Consider the following 16,236-nt stretch of genomic DNA (forward strand, 5'->3'; position numbering starts at 1 on the left):
TAAATCTCCTCTAATTTATAAAAACTAATGAACCATTGTAAAAATTCAGCATTTGTCTGTGCTATAAAGTGTTAGTCACTCAGTCATATCTGACTCTTTGTGACCCCATGGACGGTAACCCACAGGCTCCTCTGTCCATGGAATTCTCCAGGCAAGAATACTGGAGTGGGTTACCATTCCCTTCTCCAGGGGATCTTCCTGACACAGGAATCAAACCCGGGTCTCCTGCATTGCAGGCAGATTATTTACCCTCTGAGCCATGAGGGAACCTCCATCTGTGATATAAGCCATCCTTAAAAGATCATGATACCATTTTTTGGCAACACTTAACTGAAATCAACTGTAAGGGGAAGGAACGGGAGTTTTAAAGATACTTGATCAGAGTAATATCATGAAGCAGTGATCAGCATGATAGAGATTCTCAACCTAGAGGCTGGAGATAAGTGAGATTTCCTAGTATCACTGAAAGCAGATCTCAAATCATTGAGCAAGTTTTGTCTGTGGATCAAATAAGTTATGTGTCTCCACATATATGTAGTAGATATTTTCAAAGTGACGTTAAATGGTACTACAATTAATAAAATGTAAAATTAGAATATTACTGAATTCAGAATAAGTGGATTTTTGTCACTATTTTTCTCAATCTGTGCAATCTGGACATGTGATTATTATGCAGAGGCACATGACATTTTTGAGGTTGCAGAAGCATGTTCCTAATGTGAACCACTGGCACAGTAAAAAGCTTATTGAATTGAGAATTCAGAGCCCTAGATTCTGGTCCTCATTTGGTCTCAAGCCAGCTGGGGAATAGAAATCTTAGACAAACCATTCAATGCTTTAGGCCTTGATTTCTTTAGTTGTTAAATGATCAGTTTCTCTCAAATGAAACAACTTTTGATCATGCTATCAGATATAGTGTCTATCGGATCAAATCAGATCAGTCACTCAGTCGTGTCCGACTCTTTGCGACCCCATGAATCGCAGCACGCCAGGCCTCCCTGTCCATCACCAACTCCCAGAGTTCACTCAGACTCACGTCCATCGAGTCAGTGATGCCATCCAGCCATCTCATCCTCTGCCGTCCCCTTCTCCTCCTACCCCCAATCCCTCCCAGCATCAGAGTCTTTTCCAATGAGTTAACTCTTTGCATGAGGTGGCCAAAGTACTGGAGTTTCAGCTTTAGCATCATTCCTTCCAAAGAAATCCCAGGGCTGATCTCCTTCAGAATGGACTGGTTGGATCTCCTTGCAGTCCAAGGGACTCTCAAGAGTCTTCTCCAACACCACAGTTCAAAAGCATCAATTCTTGGTGCTCAGCCTTCTTCACAGTCCAACCCTCACATTCATACATGACCACAGGAAAAACCATAGCCTTGACTAGATGAACCTTTGTTGGCAAAGTAATGTCTCTGCTTTTGAATATGCTATCTAGGTTGCTCATAATTTTCCTTCCAAGGAGTAAGCGTCTTTTAATTTCATGGCTGCAGTCACCATCTGTAGTGATTTTGGAGCCCAGAAAAATAAAGTCTGACACTGTTTCCACTGTTATCCCATCTATTTCCCATTAGGTATATAAAATAAGTTAACTTCTCTGAAAATCAAATTTCTATAACATATATGTCGATGGCATTGAGAAATAGTGACTGATAACATATTTTTTATAGAATAGTTTACTTACTTATATGACTAAGTGATAACAGAATCTGATTCAATAAACCCCAAAAGATCATCCCTGAAAATAGATGAATGAAAGACCCCTGACTTGTTACTGTTTCACCTGTTAAAGTCACCCAGTTGTAGTGACCTTAGGCCGCTACTGTCAGTGACAAAGATTGTCCATTTTAGCAATTCAGTCTCACAGTGCTTCAGTCCTTCAGTTCAGTTGCTCAGTCGTGTCCAGCTATTTGCGACCCCATGGACTGCAGCACGCTAGGCTTCCTTGTCCATCACCAACTCCTGGAGCTTGTTCAAACTCATATCCATCGAGTCGGTGATGCTATCCAACCATCTCATTCTCTGTTATCCCCCTCTCCTCTGCTTTCAATATTTGCCAGTATCCAGGTCTTTTCCAATGAGTCAATCCTTCGCATCAGGTGGCCAAAGTACTGGAGCTTCAGCTTCAGCTTCTGTCCTTCCAATGAATATTCAGGACTGAGTTCCTTTAGGATGGACTGGTTGGATCTCCTTGCAGGCCAAGGGACTCTCGAGAGTCTTCTCCAACACCACAGTTCCAAAGCATCTATTCTTTGGCGCTCAGCTTTTTTATAGTATAACTCTCAATCCATAGGTGACCACTGGAAAAACCATAGCTTTGACTAGACAGACCTTTGTTGGCAAAGTAATGTCTCTGCTTTTTAGTATGCTGTCTAGTTTGGTCATAGCTTTTCTTCCAATGAGCAAGCATCTTTTAATTTCATGGCTGCAGTCACCATCTGTAGTGATTTTGGAGCCCAAGAAAATAAAGCTTGTCACTGTTTCCATTGTTTCCCCATCTATTTGCCATGAAATGATGGAACTGGATGCCATGATTTTAGTTTTTTGATTGTTGAGTTTTAAGCCAGATTTTTCACTCACCTCTTTCACTTTCATCAAGAGGCTCTTCAGTTTCTCTTCGCTTATTGCCAGGAGAAATATTAATAACTGCAGATATGCAGGTGACATCACCCTTATGGCAGAAAGCTTCAGTCCTTATGTCCTTCTATTCCACTGTTACATCAAATTGAATGGGAACATCATGCTGAAAATAGTGAATTGGCCCCAGTTTTTGTTAGTGAATTGACCTTTCTGCCTAGCTATTTACTTCTGTCCGGGTCCTTATTTTCCACAAAAAGTGTACTTTATGAATTGAATGTATAGAAATTAATTTGTTGGTAAGAATATCTATTGGCACATATCAGCCATGCCTTTGAGGTAGGACAAAAGTAGGAAAAACAATGAAGAATTTCCACCTTTAATTCTTTGTGTCTTAAAATATAGGTTAATATAGGCTGTAATTTTATTACTGATATATTCTATTGAATGGTAGTTCATATACAATGTCATATAAGTCACAGGTATACAATATAGTGATCACAATTTTTAAAGGTAAGCCTGGTAGGCTGCAGTCCATGGGGTTGCAGAGTCAGACATGACTTAGCAACTGAACTGAAATGAAAGTAATACTTTACTATACTATAGTAAAGGTATAGTTCATTTATAATAATTATAAAATATTATCTATATTCCCTGTGTTAGACAATATATGCCTGTAGCTTATTTATTTTATACATAATAGTTTGTACCTTTAATCCCCTGTCCCATATCGCCTTGCCCCCCCACTTCCCTCTCCCCACTGGTAACCATTAGTTTGTTCTCTATATCTGTAAGTCTGCTGCTTTTTTGTTATATTCACTAGTTTGTTGTATTTTTTAGATTCCAAATATGTGGCATCATATAGTATATTCTTTTCTTTCTCTGACTCATTTCACTTTAGCATAAGACTCTCCAAGTCCAACTATGTTGTTGCAAATGGCAAAATTTCATTCTGTTTTATGGCTGAGTAATATTGCATTGTATACATATACCACAGTTTTAGCCATTCCTGATTGATGGACACTTGGGTTGCTTCCACATCTTGCCAACTATAAAAAATGCAGCTGTGAACATTGGGATGAATCTGCTACATTCCTGACTTCTACTTTCTTCTATAGGCTATAATTTTAACAGTAATAAAGGAAATATATTTTACTCCAAACCAAAATATCTTGGGATAAAGGGAACATCAATTTTCGACTCGAGACGGCTGTTCTCTTGCTCTCTGTCCATCTCTTGCCCACTAGTGCCTGCTTCACCTGTATCTTATGCACAGGACTGACCTCCTTACATGGGCTTCCCAGGTGGTGCTAGTGGTAAAGAATCCGTCTGCCCATGCAGAAGACATAAGAGACGCAGTTTTCATCCCCTGGGTCAGGAAGATCCCCTGGAGGAGGACATGACAACCCATTCCAATATTCTTGCCTGAAGAATCCCATGGACAGCGAAGCAGGCCACCACCATCCATAGGATCACCAAGAGTCAGTCCAAACAGTGTGTGTGTGCTTGTGCACGCAAGTGTGCACATGCATGTGCACACACACACACACCCCTCCTCCATACTCGCCCCAGGCCCCAGCTGGTGATTGTTCTCATCAAAGGGGTGGTGAGGGGTGTGCCCTCTACTGGTCTCCCTGGTAACTGATGAGCCCACCTGAAGTCAATTCCCCTTCCCCTTGGAAGCAAGCCTACCAGCTACCATGTTCTGCCCAACCTGCAGTCCACTGCGCTCACTGGGGTGTCACGCCAGGACCTTGCTTCAGACATGTAAGCCCCTTCATCCTTTAAACCACTGATGTCTCTGTCACCGACTCTAGGTTCTTTCTTTGGTCTGGAAGCTGGGCACACACAGACCTTGGAGGCCTGCAGGGTACAGCCCAATGTTACCTTTCTCCTAACAAAAAAATGAAGCATAGTTTTCTGTTGTGGACTGTGTAATTAGCTTTACCTTAGAGTATTTATTTGACTCTGAAATATAATTCCATTTTACTTAGAACTTCATTTTCAAGTACTGTTCTCAAATGCAAAAATTTGGTGTAATTCTGTCTTTTATATAAAACACTGACATCATGGGAATAGTACCAGTGTTACTAGGTTTAAATATGATTTACTAATTCTTTTAAAGGAATAAACATTAGCCCTGATCCGATAAAAATTTTCTGTTCTTAAGTAGCAGAAATAAGAGGTTCAGCTTCACAAATCTTTTTAAGTGAAAATGTAAGCTATGCTCCTATTTCAGAAACCATGAACTATAGACTCACAGCTTTTCCAGACTCTCTTTACACTCTTAATTTGAGACCCATTCATCCAAAGGATTAGGACCATGAGATTTCGGGTCTGAAACAATAGGAAGTACTTGCATTGCTCCTAAGAGTAATCATGCTATTGCTTCAATAGTGTGATTTATAACCACTTAACCGTGTTTTTATTTATGATTACCTCTCCTTCAAAAGGAATTTGAGATGGCTTGGTGAGCATGATTTAAAGAAACAAACATCATAATCTTATTTTTGTGCCTGTAACAAGCAATTTTCCCTTTGTAATTGGTACTTGTTTTCTACCTTTGATTTTTGGTTCCTATTGTATAGCTCATAGTTCCTGCACTTGTGGGCATAGTGTGCTCTTCTACAAGTTAAATGAAAACATGAATTGATTTTGATGGAACTAGTTGAGCTACTTCAGTTAGTGTGTTTGCCATACCTGCAGTTTGTAAGGTGTTTACTGACCCAGAACTTTAAAAGCTAAGTTCAGCTCAGCACAATCAGATCAAACTAACACAAGATGGCAGTTACATTTCCAGTGTCATTATAGAGACAGAGTTCAAGACTTTAGTATTGGGATTTGTCAAACTCTTTGGTGTTTTAGTTATAGGATGTGTTCAGATTTCACTTACAAAGCTGCTACTCAGATGATAAATTGAAACTCAGCTATAACCAGAGTATAAAAACCTTTTTATAAACCCTTAAGTAGTAAATATGCCACCAAGTGGTTGCCTGCCTTTTGGTAAGTTTCCAGAGCATTCAACTGAATATTGAACTATACAACATGTGATGTTAATAGATAATTTAAATAATATTACTCCAGAATTGAATGCCATGTTGCTTTTATGTATTAGAAAGGAAATCGTGTATTTAGGTGTCTAAGGGGTCAAAAGATGGTATCTTAGATTGGATTTTCTGAAAGCATGGTCTGAGACAAAAAGTTGCATTCATTAGGTTTAGTGGGAATGAGTATTGGTAGATCTACCTGTAAGGAAGTGAGGGCAGTGTTACTGGACAGAGTGGGAGAGGCTGATCCACAGAGCAGTGAATACTGCAGCCATGGGGTCACAAAGAGTCGGACATGACTGAGTGACTGAACTGAACTGAAGCCAAACTGACAGAGAGCTTGGAGCTGGATTCATCCTTCATAGTTGTCTAAAATTGAGGCAGGTGAGCTGGGCCTTAATATCCTTGTACTGACCAACAGCAAGCCTCAGGGAGGGATGCATTAACAGTCATTATTAACAGAACCTGGTGTGCGGGTCCGTCGACTCCAGGAGAAGTGCGATGGGGCCCCATAATATCCACCACAGAGAGGTATTGGCATATTCTTCTTTATCCCACAAAGGTTACAAAGAAGGAGGTGTAATGACAGAAAAAGAAATTGGTCATTTTTCACTGGGCCTACATGTGTCAGAACCACTGATATTTACAGGATGGTCTTTATTTTGGTATTCAAAGATCTCTTTAAAATCTCCTTAGCCCAGAAGGGAAAGAAAGAAGTCCACACTTTGGCTGGTCTATGGATTCCTTTTGTAAAAGTTGTAGTGAAAAACACATAAAATTTACTATCTTAACCATTTAAAGTATATAGTGTGTTAATTTTTTGCCATTGCACAACAGATCTCTATAAATTTTTCATCGTGCAAACAGAAACTCTATAGCATATGATAGAATTTCCTTTAAAAAAAAAATTTTTTTTTGACTGTGCCGGGTCTTCATTACTATGCATGGCCTTTCTCTAGTTGTGTTGTGTGAGTTTCTCATTGTGATGCTTTTTCTTGTTGTGGAGCACAGTGGGCTTCAGCAGTTGTGGCCGGTGGGCTCAGTATTGTGGCTCAGTAGTTGTGGCACACGGGCTTAGTTGCTCTGCGGCACGTGGAATCTTCCCTGACCAGAGATCAAACCCATGTCCCTTGCATTGGTGGGCAGATTCCTATCCACTGTACCACTCGGGAAGTCCAGGATTTACTTCTCTTTAAGGCTAAATAATATTCCATTGTATACTTATACCACATTTTCCCTATCCATTTATCTGTCAATGGACATTTAGGTTTTTCCCACCTCTTGACTTTTTCAAAAATGCTGCAATGAACATCAGTGTCCAAATATCTCTTTAAGATCCTATTTTCAATTCTTTTGGATATACTATATATTCAGAAGTATGATTGCTGTGTCGTATGATAATTCTAGTTTCAACTTTTTAAAGAAACTCCATACTGTTTCCCACAGAGGCTGTACCATTTTACATTCCCAACTACATTGCACACGGGTTCCAATTTATCCACATCCTTACCAACACTTCTTCTCATTCTCTCTCTCTTCCTCCCTCCCCCACCTCCGACTTTGATTTGCATTTCCCTGATGATTAGTGATGTTGATACCTTTCCATGTGTTTATTGGCCATTCATGTATCTTCTCTCAAGAAATGTATATTCACATCCTTTGCAGATTTTTTAATTGGGTTTTTCATGAATCCCTCTTTCATCAGTCAACTCAGAGCCTTCCTTCTTAAAATATAGATTGCTTGGGAATTTCCATCTAACTTACTAGATTTTGATCCTGGAGAAGTATTTTAATTTATCCAAATCTTAGTTTCCTCTCCTGCAAATTGATAGCAATGTTGCTCTCCCTGCCCACAGAGAAGCCAATGGATAAAATGACTGAAATGACACTTTTATGCTTTTATACTGTATAGCTCTGTACAGATGTAAGGTATTATTATGAATTTAGGCCAAAAGAATTTACATGTTAAGACTACTTAATACTATTTCATTTACGTTGGAGCTAATGGTTCCTTTGCTTTGTTCTGGCTGATGAAACTCTAGATTGAGACTCTAATGAATCAGTCTCTCTTTCTACCACCCTCCCTCTCTCTTATGCATCCCTTCAGGATTCTGCTTCATTCTAATCTGGATAACAACAGCAGCAAATGTTGGTTGAGGCCACTGTGTATCAGACATCACACTGGGTTGGTGATGAAGAAAAAGATAAATTTGATCCTTTAAGTAGCTTATCTCAAGGGTGAGGCTTGTGAGGGAGGACCTGGCACATGTTTAACAACTTGAAAAACTCACTGCTAGTTATTTTGCTTCTGAGGGTAAAAACATAGCTTACCCAAGCAAGTATGAGACTCATTTGGACTGAATTATGTAGAGAACACTGCTTACCTGGTTTTGTTCATGTTTTACTACAGAATCTTATCTTTAATATTCAGGTAGGGGCAATTCTGTTGAAAACAAAAAGCAGATTGGATCCTTTAAGAATTTTTCAAGGTGCTAAAATTTTTGATAGAACAGCAGTGTATTTACTATTATGAGAACTATGTGATGAACTCTAGCTGCTATGCTGTGGCTAGTCACTCAATCGTGTCTGACTCTTTGCAACCCCATGGACTGTACCCCACCAGGCTTCTCTGTCCATGGGGATCTTCCAGGCAAGAATACTGGAGTGGGTTGCCATGCCCTTCTCCAAGGGATCTTCCCAACCCAGGAATCGAACCCAGGTCTCCTGCACTGCAGGCAGAGGGAAGCCCAAGAATACTGGAATGGGTAGCCTATCCCTTCTCCAGGGGATCTTCCTGACCCAGGAATCAAACTGGGTCTCCTACATTGCAGCCAGGTTCTTTACCAGCTGAGCTACCCAGGGAAGCCCTGTTTTCTAGCTGGTTATACCCAAATGAATGTATGCATTTTATTCTGATGTCAGTTTTAGAATTGATGATCATTCTTCATCAATAGCGTGGTCTTTTTTATGGTCTGATCTGACTTTTCTTCCCTTGTTTTCTGCACTGGTCTGCCTGCTTCATGGCCATCATTATTACATTCTCTACTGTTTTCATTTACATAGTTTTAAGTGTACTAACAATGAATTTTTACTAAATGCTTGGCTTTTCAAATATCCTATAAAATATTGACTGCCTGAATTATAGGCATCATAGAATGATTATGTGTATCTTCAGTTTTCTGTTTTTCACACTCTAACTAGAAGACTCTTTCTTAACTGTGTTCTCTTTGTTGGATCAGCATTTGTTTTATTTCTGTAGCAATGGGAGGACCATTTTAAACTTGTTCTGGATGCAAGTCTTTAATTGGTAAAAATGGAGGTTGTATCATGTATTGTTCTATAACAAGTGACTCCCACATGTAGTGGCTTAAAATAGGAATCATTTATTTAGCTCATCATTTGGGAGTCTGCTTTGGATTGGTTGTGTCTCGGTGATTCCTTTGTTAGTCTCAGCTAGACTCACTCATGTATTAATGGTCAGCTGGTAGTCAATGGCCTCACTCATGTGTTTGGTACTTGATTATTGGATGAGAAAATGGATGTGACAGAGCCACTTGCCTATCATCATTCAGTAGGCCAGTGAAGTTTGCATAGTGGTGAAAAGTTTCCACCCATAGCCCAATAGCTAAGAATTTCTCAAACCTTTGCTTATGGTCGTGTTTAATAATATCCCATCCATATTCAATGAATGGAGAAATATACTACGGCTCTTGATGGGAGCATCTGGAATGTCTCATTACAAGGGTGTAGATGCAGGAAGAGAAAGAATTTGTGGCCATTTACTCTCTACCAGAGAAGCTTTCACTTTTATCATCATGACATTTCCTGTGTCATATTATTTACTGTCCCTCATAGCTATAGCTTCAAGTATTTACTGTGTCTCAGTGTCTGCCCAGTATCCTGTGGCTAAAAGTGCTGAGTTTCACTTAACCTATACTTCTAAGGTATAGGAGAGCATAAACTTAGATGGACTTAAAGCAGGTGTCCCCAACCTCTGGGATCTAATGCCTGATGATCTGAGGTGGAGCAGGGGTAATAATAATAATAGAAATAACATGCACACTAAATATAATGTGTTTGAATCATCCTCAAACCATCCCCCCACCCTAGTCTGTGGAAAAGTTGTCTTCCAGGAAAATGCTCCCTGGTGCCCAAAAGATTGGTGACCACTGGTCACCAATGTGATGTCCAATGTGATGTAAAAGATGTCCATGTCCACTACAAATGTACAGATCAGATCACATCAGTCACTCAGTCGTATCCGACTCTTTGTGACCCCATGAATCGCAGCACGCCAGGCCTCCCTGTCCATCACCAACTCCCGGAGTTCACCCAGACTCACGTCCATCGAGTCAGCGATGTCATCCAGCCATCTCATCCTCTGTCATCCGCTTCTCCTCCTGCCCCCAATCCCTCCCAGCATCAGAGTCTTTTCCAATGAGTCAACTCTTTGCATGAGGTGGCCAAAGTGCTGGAGTTTCAGCTTCAGCATCATTCCTTCCAAAGAAATCCCAGGGCTGATCTCCTTCAGAATGGCCTGGTTGGATCTCCTTGCAGTCCAGGGGACTCTCAAGAGTCTTCTCCAACACCACAGTTCAAAAGCATCAATTCTTCAGTGCTCAGCCTTCTTCACAGTCCAACTCTCACATCCATACGTGACCACTGGAAAAACCATAGCCTTGACTAGATGGACCTTTGTTGGCAAAGTAATGTCTCTGCTTTTGAATATGCTATCTAGGTTGGTCATAACTTTCCTTCCAAGGAGTAAGCGTCTTTTAATTTCATGGCTGCAGTCACCATCTGTAGTGATTTTGGAGCCCAGAAAAATGAAGTCTGACACTGTTTCCGCTGTTTCCCCATCTGTTTCCCATGAAGTGATGGGACCGGATGCCATGATCTTCGTTTTCTGAATGTTGAGCTTTAAGCCAACTTTTTCACTCTCCACTTTCACTTTCATTAAGAGGCTTTTGTGTTCCTCTTCACTTTCTGCCATAAGGGTGGTGTCATCCACATATCTGAGGTTATTGATATTTCTCCCGGAAATCTTGATTCCAGCTTGTGTTTCTTCCAGTCCAGCGTTTCTCATGATGTACTCTGCATATAAGTTAAATAAACAGGGTGACAATATACACCCTTGACGTACTCCTTTTCCTATTTGGAAACAGTCTGTTGTTCCATGTCCAGTTCTAACTGTTGCTTCCTGACCTGCATACAAATTTCTCAAGAGGCAGATCAGGTGGTCTGGTATTCCCATCTCTTGCAGAATTTTCCACAGTTTATTGTGAGCCACACAGTCAAAGGCTTTGGCATAGTCAATAAAGCAGAAATAGATGCTTTTCTGGAACTCTCTTGCTTTTTCCATGATCCAGCGGATGTTGGCAATTTGATCTCTGGTTCCTCTGCCTTTTCTAAAACCAGCTTGAACATCTGGAAGTTCATGGTTCATGTATTGTTGAAACCTGACTTGCAGAATTTTGAGCATTACTTTGCTAGCGTGTGAGATGAGTGCAATTGTGCAGGAGTTTGAGCATTCTTTGGCATTGCCTTTCTTTGGGATTGGAATGAAAACTGACCTTTTCCAGTCCTGTGGCCACTGCTGAGTTTTCCACATTTGCTGGCATATTGAGTGCAGCACTTTCACAGCATTATCTTTCAGGATTTGAAATAGCTCCACTGGAATTCCATCACTTCCACTAGCTTTGTTCGTAGTGATGCTTTCTAAGGCCCACTTGACTTCACATTCCAGGATGTCTGGTTCTAGGTGAGTGATCACACCATCATGATTATCTGGGTCGTGAAGATCTTTTTTGTACAGTTCTTCTGTGTATTCTTGCCATCTCTTCTTAATGTCTTCTGCTTCTGTTAGGTCCATACCATTTCTGTCCTTTATTGAGCCCATCTTTTCATGAAATGTTCCTTTGATATCTCTGATTTTCTTGAAGAGATCTCTAGTCTTTCCCATTCTGTTGTTTTCCTCTATTTCTTTGCATTGATGCTGAAGAAGGCTTTCTTATCTCTTCTTGCTATTCTTTGGAACTCTGCATTCAGATGCTTATATCTTTCCTTTTCTCCTTTGCTTTTTGCTTCTCTTCTTTTACAGCTATTTGTAAGGCCTCCCCAGACAGCCATTTTGCTTTTTTGCATTTCTTTTCCATGGGGATGGTCTTGATCCCTGTCTCCTGTACAATGTCACGAATCTCCCTCCGTAGTTCATCAGGCACTCTATCAGATCTAGGCCCTTAAATCTATTTCTCACTTCTACTGTATAATCATAAGGGATTTGATTTAGGTCATACCTGAATGGTCTAGTGGTTTTCCCTACTTTCTTCAATTTCAGTCTGAATTTGGCAATAAGGAGTTCATGATCTGAGCCACAGTCAGCTCCCAGTCTTGTTTTTGCTGACTGTATAGAGCTTCTCCATCTTTGGCTGCAAAGAACGTAATCAATCTGATTTCGGTGTTGACCATCTGGTAATGTCCATGTATAGAGTCTTCTCTTGTGTTGTTGGAAGAGGGTGTTTGTTATGACCAATGCATTTTCTTGGCAAAACTCAAGTAGATAAACCACACACACACACACACACACACAGGAGAAGGAGAGAGATTGAGGAAGAGAAATTTAAAACCCTTTGAATTAATGATTTTGAACCAGAAGCAATCCGCCTCCCCACCCTCCCTCCCCCTGGCCCCTGCCCCGGCCGCTTTCAGAGACATTTGATAATGTCTGAAAACATTTCTGGTTGTAAAACTGGGAAGGTACTCTGGTCAAGGATACTGATAAACATCCCACAAAGCACAGGTAAGCCCCCCACACCAAAGACTTATCCATGCCAGAATATTAACAGTGCTAAGGTTGAGAAACACTGCTTTTTATTTACTGCATGTGTGAAGAATTCATATGAGTTATGAATCCACATATGAATAATAATTTATGTATACAAGTTAAAAGATTCAAGGGAAAAGGGGGAATGGCAAGGTTATTTCTGTCTTCAAATTAGTGTAGAAAGGATCCTTGTTTGGGTGAAGTCAGGTTGGAGATAGTCCTCAAGAATAATATTCAACTTGTGGGCGGAAACCAGATTTACTTGATTTTTTTTTTTTTTTTTTTTTGCCACCATTCTGTGCAGCTTGTGGGATCTTAGTCCCCCAACCAGGTATATGACCTGGGCCCTCATTAGTGAGAGTGCAGAGTTCTAAGCACTGGACCACCAGGGAATTCCCTCACTTGATTTTTATAATCCATATTTTTGTGAGTAGTTCAAGGTGATCTTCTCTCGCTAATTAGAATGAACATTAGATGATTTTGTGGATACCATAGGCTATAAACTATAGCTCTTGGAGTCAAAAGTATTTGAGTAATTAATAATATTATATTTTGAGTGGGAGATGTATGAAAAATATCTGATGATCATATCAGCCTTAGAAATAGGTATAGTGGTTAAGTACACTGTCTTGGCATTGTCATTGGTTAATGTGAAATCCTCAGCAAGGTATTTTACCTTTTAGTTAAATGGAAATAATGCCAACCTGAAAATCAGTTGGTAAACATTAAACAGGGCTATCAATAACCTTGCCTGGCATGTAGAAAACCCTGAGTAAATGATTGTGGTGAAAGTGTAGGTGGTGATCTCTTTTCCAAGTGGCAGAAAATATTTCTTACTTGGATTACATACTTAGTAGAAGAAAAGAATCAATTAAAAAGTGATAAAGTAGCATTGCTAAGCTTTAAAAGTCTATGGGTCTTACTGTCAACTAATTTGTTTCTCAAGTCCAGAAATATAGTTGGTTATCATGAATCCTTAAGTTCCTTTTCTCCGGGACTTTCCATGTATAATACAAGCTCCTACTGTGCTAAAATGTAAATAATTGATGATAGTTGAATCATATATATTATTTCCTCTTTAGAATGATGAGAAAGAGTATAGACAAAAATACATGTTTATGGATTCACAGTGTTTGTTTCTAATTTTTCACGTGTACCTGTAGACTACAAATATTTAGAGAGAAGTGAGGTTCTTTTAGAGTCTATGCATGATTTCTAATTTTGGTACCATGCACTTTCTCATATGGGTTTTATTAAACTACATGCCATCCTTCTAAATACTCAAAAAGAAAACTTTCCCTGTGTTGCTTGCATGGAGAACAGTTGTTTTATCTATTGGTGATATGGATAATAGCTAAAACAGTCTTTCCTATAGCTAGTGTTAGACAGTAATTCAATTTAACCACATATACAAAATGGTACTTTTTAGATATCTGTGTTAGTGTGAGTCCAATAATTTAGCATTTAGTCAGTGACTGATTTTTCAAATATCAAAGGAAAGAAAACCAAAAATTACCCACATTCATACAACAAAGCTAGAAATAGAATATGTGTTCCTTGTTGTCTTATCAATCAAAGGAGACCTGTGAATTACAGAAAAACCATGTGTGAATACTTCAAAGAAAGTATTCCAAACACATTGTGTATGTGTTTTTTAAAAGATTTAGTAGTTCCAAGTAAAGCTGTTAGTCTGACTAATCATGTACCCTCAAAACCAATTAAAATTTTAGACTACAGAAATGTTCTTCAAACACTTTTGAAAAAATGAGAGTTCCCTCCTAAAGCCAACACCTTTTAATTAACAAAATACTCAGAGCAAAGCTGTGGTTTGCAATAGTATATTACACCTACTGTTACTCATGCTACTATTCCAGTATGCCAAACTTGATACCTTTCAGCAATTTTGAGCTTGACTTTTTGTATGCTAACTATGGAAAGGAAATAGTTTTTAGTAGAGTTATTTTAATTTTCTAATGAATGCGTATGAAACACATTACGCTACAATTAGTAGTCAAACTACACAGGGTCTGTGTGTGTGCATGCACTTATCTGTTGATATATCTATTTATCTTTTTACCTATCTACTTGGCTTAGTTATACACATTGTAATACATGCTGTTCTGACATGAACTGATTAACCAAGGACACTAGCACCTGTTGCTGGAGGGACGGTTAATAGTGTGACACCATTTCTCCTTCAGACTTGAGAAGGATGACCTTGGTTTTAAAGAAGCAGAAATTTGAAGCAACCATTACTAGGGCCAACTTCTTGTGACCCTGGGCAGTGGCCTGAGGCAAGGGGCAGATATCTCAACAAGCATATCAAACTGCAGGGGCATTAAACAGGAAGAAAAGGATATCCACTGGCCCGAGGGGAAGCCATTTTTGGTGCTCCTTAAGGAGGAGAACCTGGAAACCCATCCTAGAACTTTATGCTTAAGAGTCTGTGTATTCATTTACATATCCTAACTGCTTCCCTGATTAGGGTTATGGGTTGAGAGAACTCTCAACAAAACCTCTTTGCATCTTTTAAATTATAAAGTTAAAAGAAGACTCCCCTGTAATGAGTAAATACCCCTCCCTGACCCTTGGCATCAAGATTCTGTTGCTCAGTCTGGGAAAAACCATTTAAACTACCTCTTGACCACCTAATAAGGTGATTTGCTTATGTTTTTAGTAAAATGACATAGAAAAGAAACAACCTCATTTTTTTTTCTCTTTAGATAAAAATAAAGGCATCTGAAAATGCAGTGTGAGTTGGTATATGATATACATAATAAAATAAGACCTCAAAATTTTTCCTTTGAAGCTTAATAAAAATCTTGCTTAATAAAAAAAATAAATAAAGTATATGCACATACATGAATCTAGAGGCAAGTCTTTTTGTGTTTAGTTGCTCAGTCACGTCTGACTCTTTGCAACCCCATGGACAGCCTACTCTGTCTGTGGGATTCTCCAGACAAGAATACTGGAGTGGGTAGCCATTCCCTTCTCCAAGGAACTTGCCAACCCAGGGATTTAACCCAGGTCTCCTGCATTGCAGGCAGACTCTTTACTGTCTGAGTCACCAGGGAAGCCCCTAAGTCTTTTTAGAAAGAATGAAATATTTTCCAAGTAGTGTTATAGATAGAATTGGCCCTAAAAATGTGTGTGATAGATGAAAATTTGCCTCTTTCTAGTTTTTTATAGCACTTTTTTGTCTATTCTTGGAGACCCAAAGTTTCTGGAGTTTAGAATCCAGCTCTGAAGTACTATCAGCTACGCTGTAGCCATCTTAAAATCCCCAGCCCTAATAATGGTGTAAGATTTTGTCATGCTAATTTAGAAGGTGAGCAGCCAATAAACACTGGTCAGCAGCAGAAGGGAAAAACACACAGTGTTTCTACTGTCAGAGCAGTGCTGGGAGGATCAGTCTCATTCATGTATTCAGAGGTCATCAATTGAACACCTGCTAGATTCTATGACGCCCTTCTCCTGCCCTCAGTCTTTCCCAGCATCAAGGTCTTTTCCAGTGTGTTAACTCTTCACACCAGGTGGCCAGAATATTGGAGCTTCAGCATCAGTCCTTCCAATGAATATTCAGGGTTGATTTTCTTTAGGATTGACTGGTTCGATCTCCTTGCTGTCCAAGGGACTCTCAAGAGTCTTTTCTAATATCACAGTTCCAAAGCATTAATTCCTTGGCACTCAGCCTTCTTTATGGTCCGACTCCCACATCCATACATGACTACTGGAAAAACCACAGCTTTGACTATGGCCTGCCCGATGAGTCCGTAAATCATATCCTTTGCCCATA

General features: G+C 39.6%; 1 protein-coding gene across 6 annotated transcripts in view; it reads left to right on the plus strand.

Annotated features, from left to right (window-relative positions):
- Positions 1-16,236, plus strand: part of DMD (dystrophin) — a 2,389,494-nt gene that overhangs the window by 1,672,948 nt on the left and 700,310 nt on the right. The window contains exon 1 of one of the 6 annotated variants that reach the window (XM_055564500.1): positions 4,196-4,337. The exons of the other annotated variants lie outside the window; for them this stretch is intronic. Within the exon in view, the coding sequence (XP_055420475.1) occupies positions 4,271-4,337 (67 nt within the window). The 5' untranslated portion in view covers positions 4,196-4,270. Of the gene's footprint in view, positions 1-4,195; positions 4,338-16,236 lie in introns of those variants that run through there. 6 annotated transcript variants of the gene reach the window in all.

This window comes from Bubalus kerabau, chromosome X (assembly GCF_029407905.1).
Source record: "Bubalus kerabau isolate K-KA32 ecotype Philippines breed swamp buffalo chromosome X, PCC_UOA_SB_1v2, whole genome shotgun sequence".
Classification (NCBI taxonomy): Eukaryota; Metazoa; Chordata; class Mammalia; order Artiodactyla; family Bovidae; genus Bubalus; species Bubalus kerabau.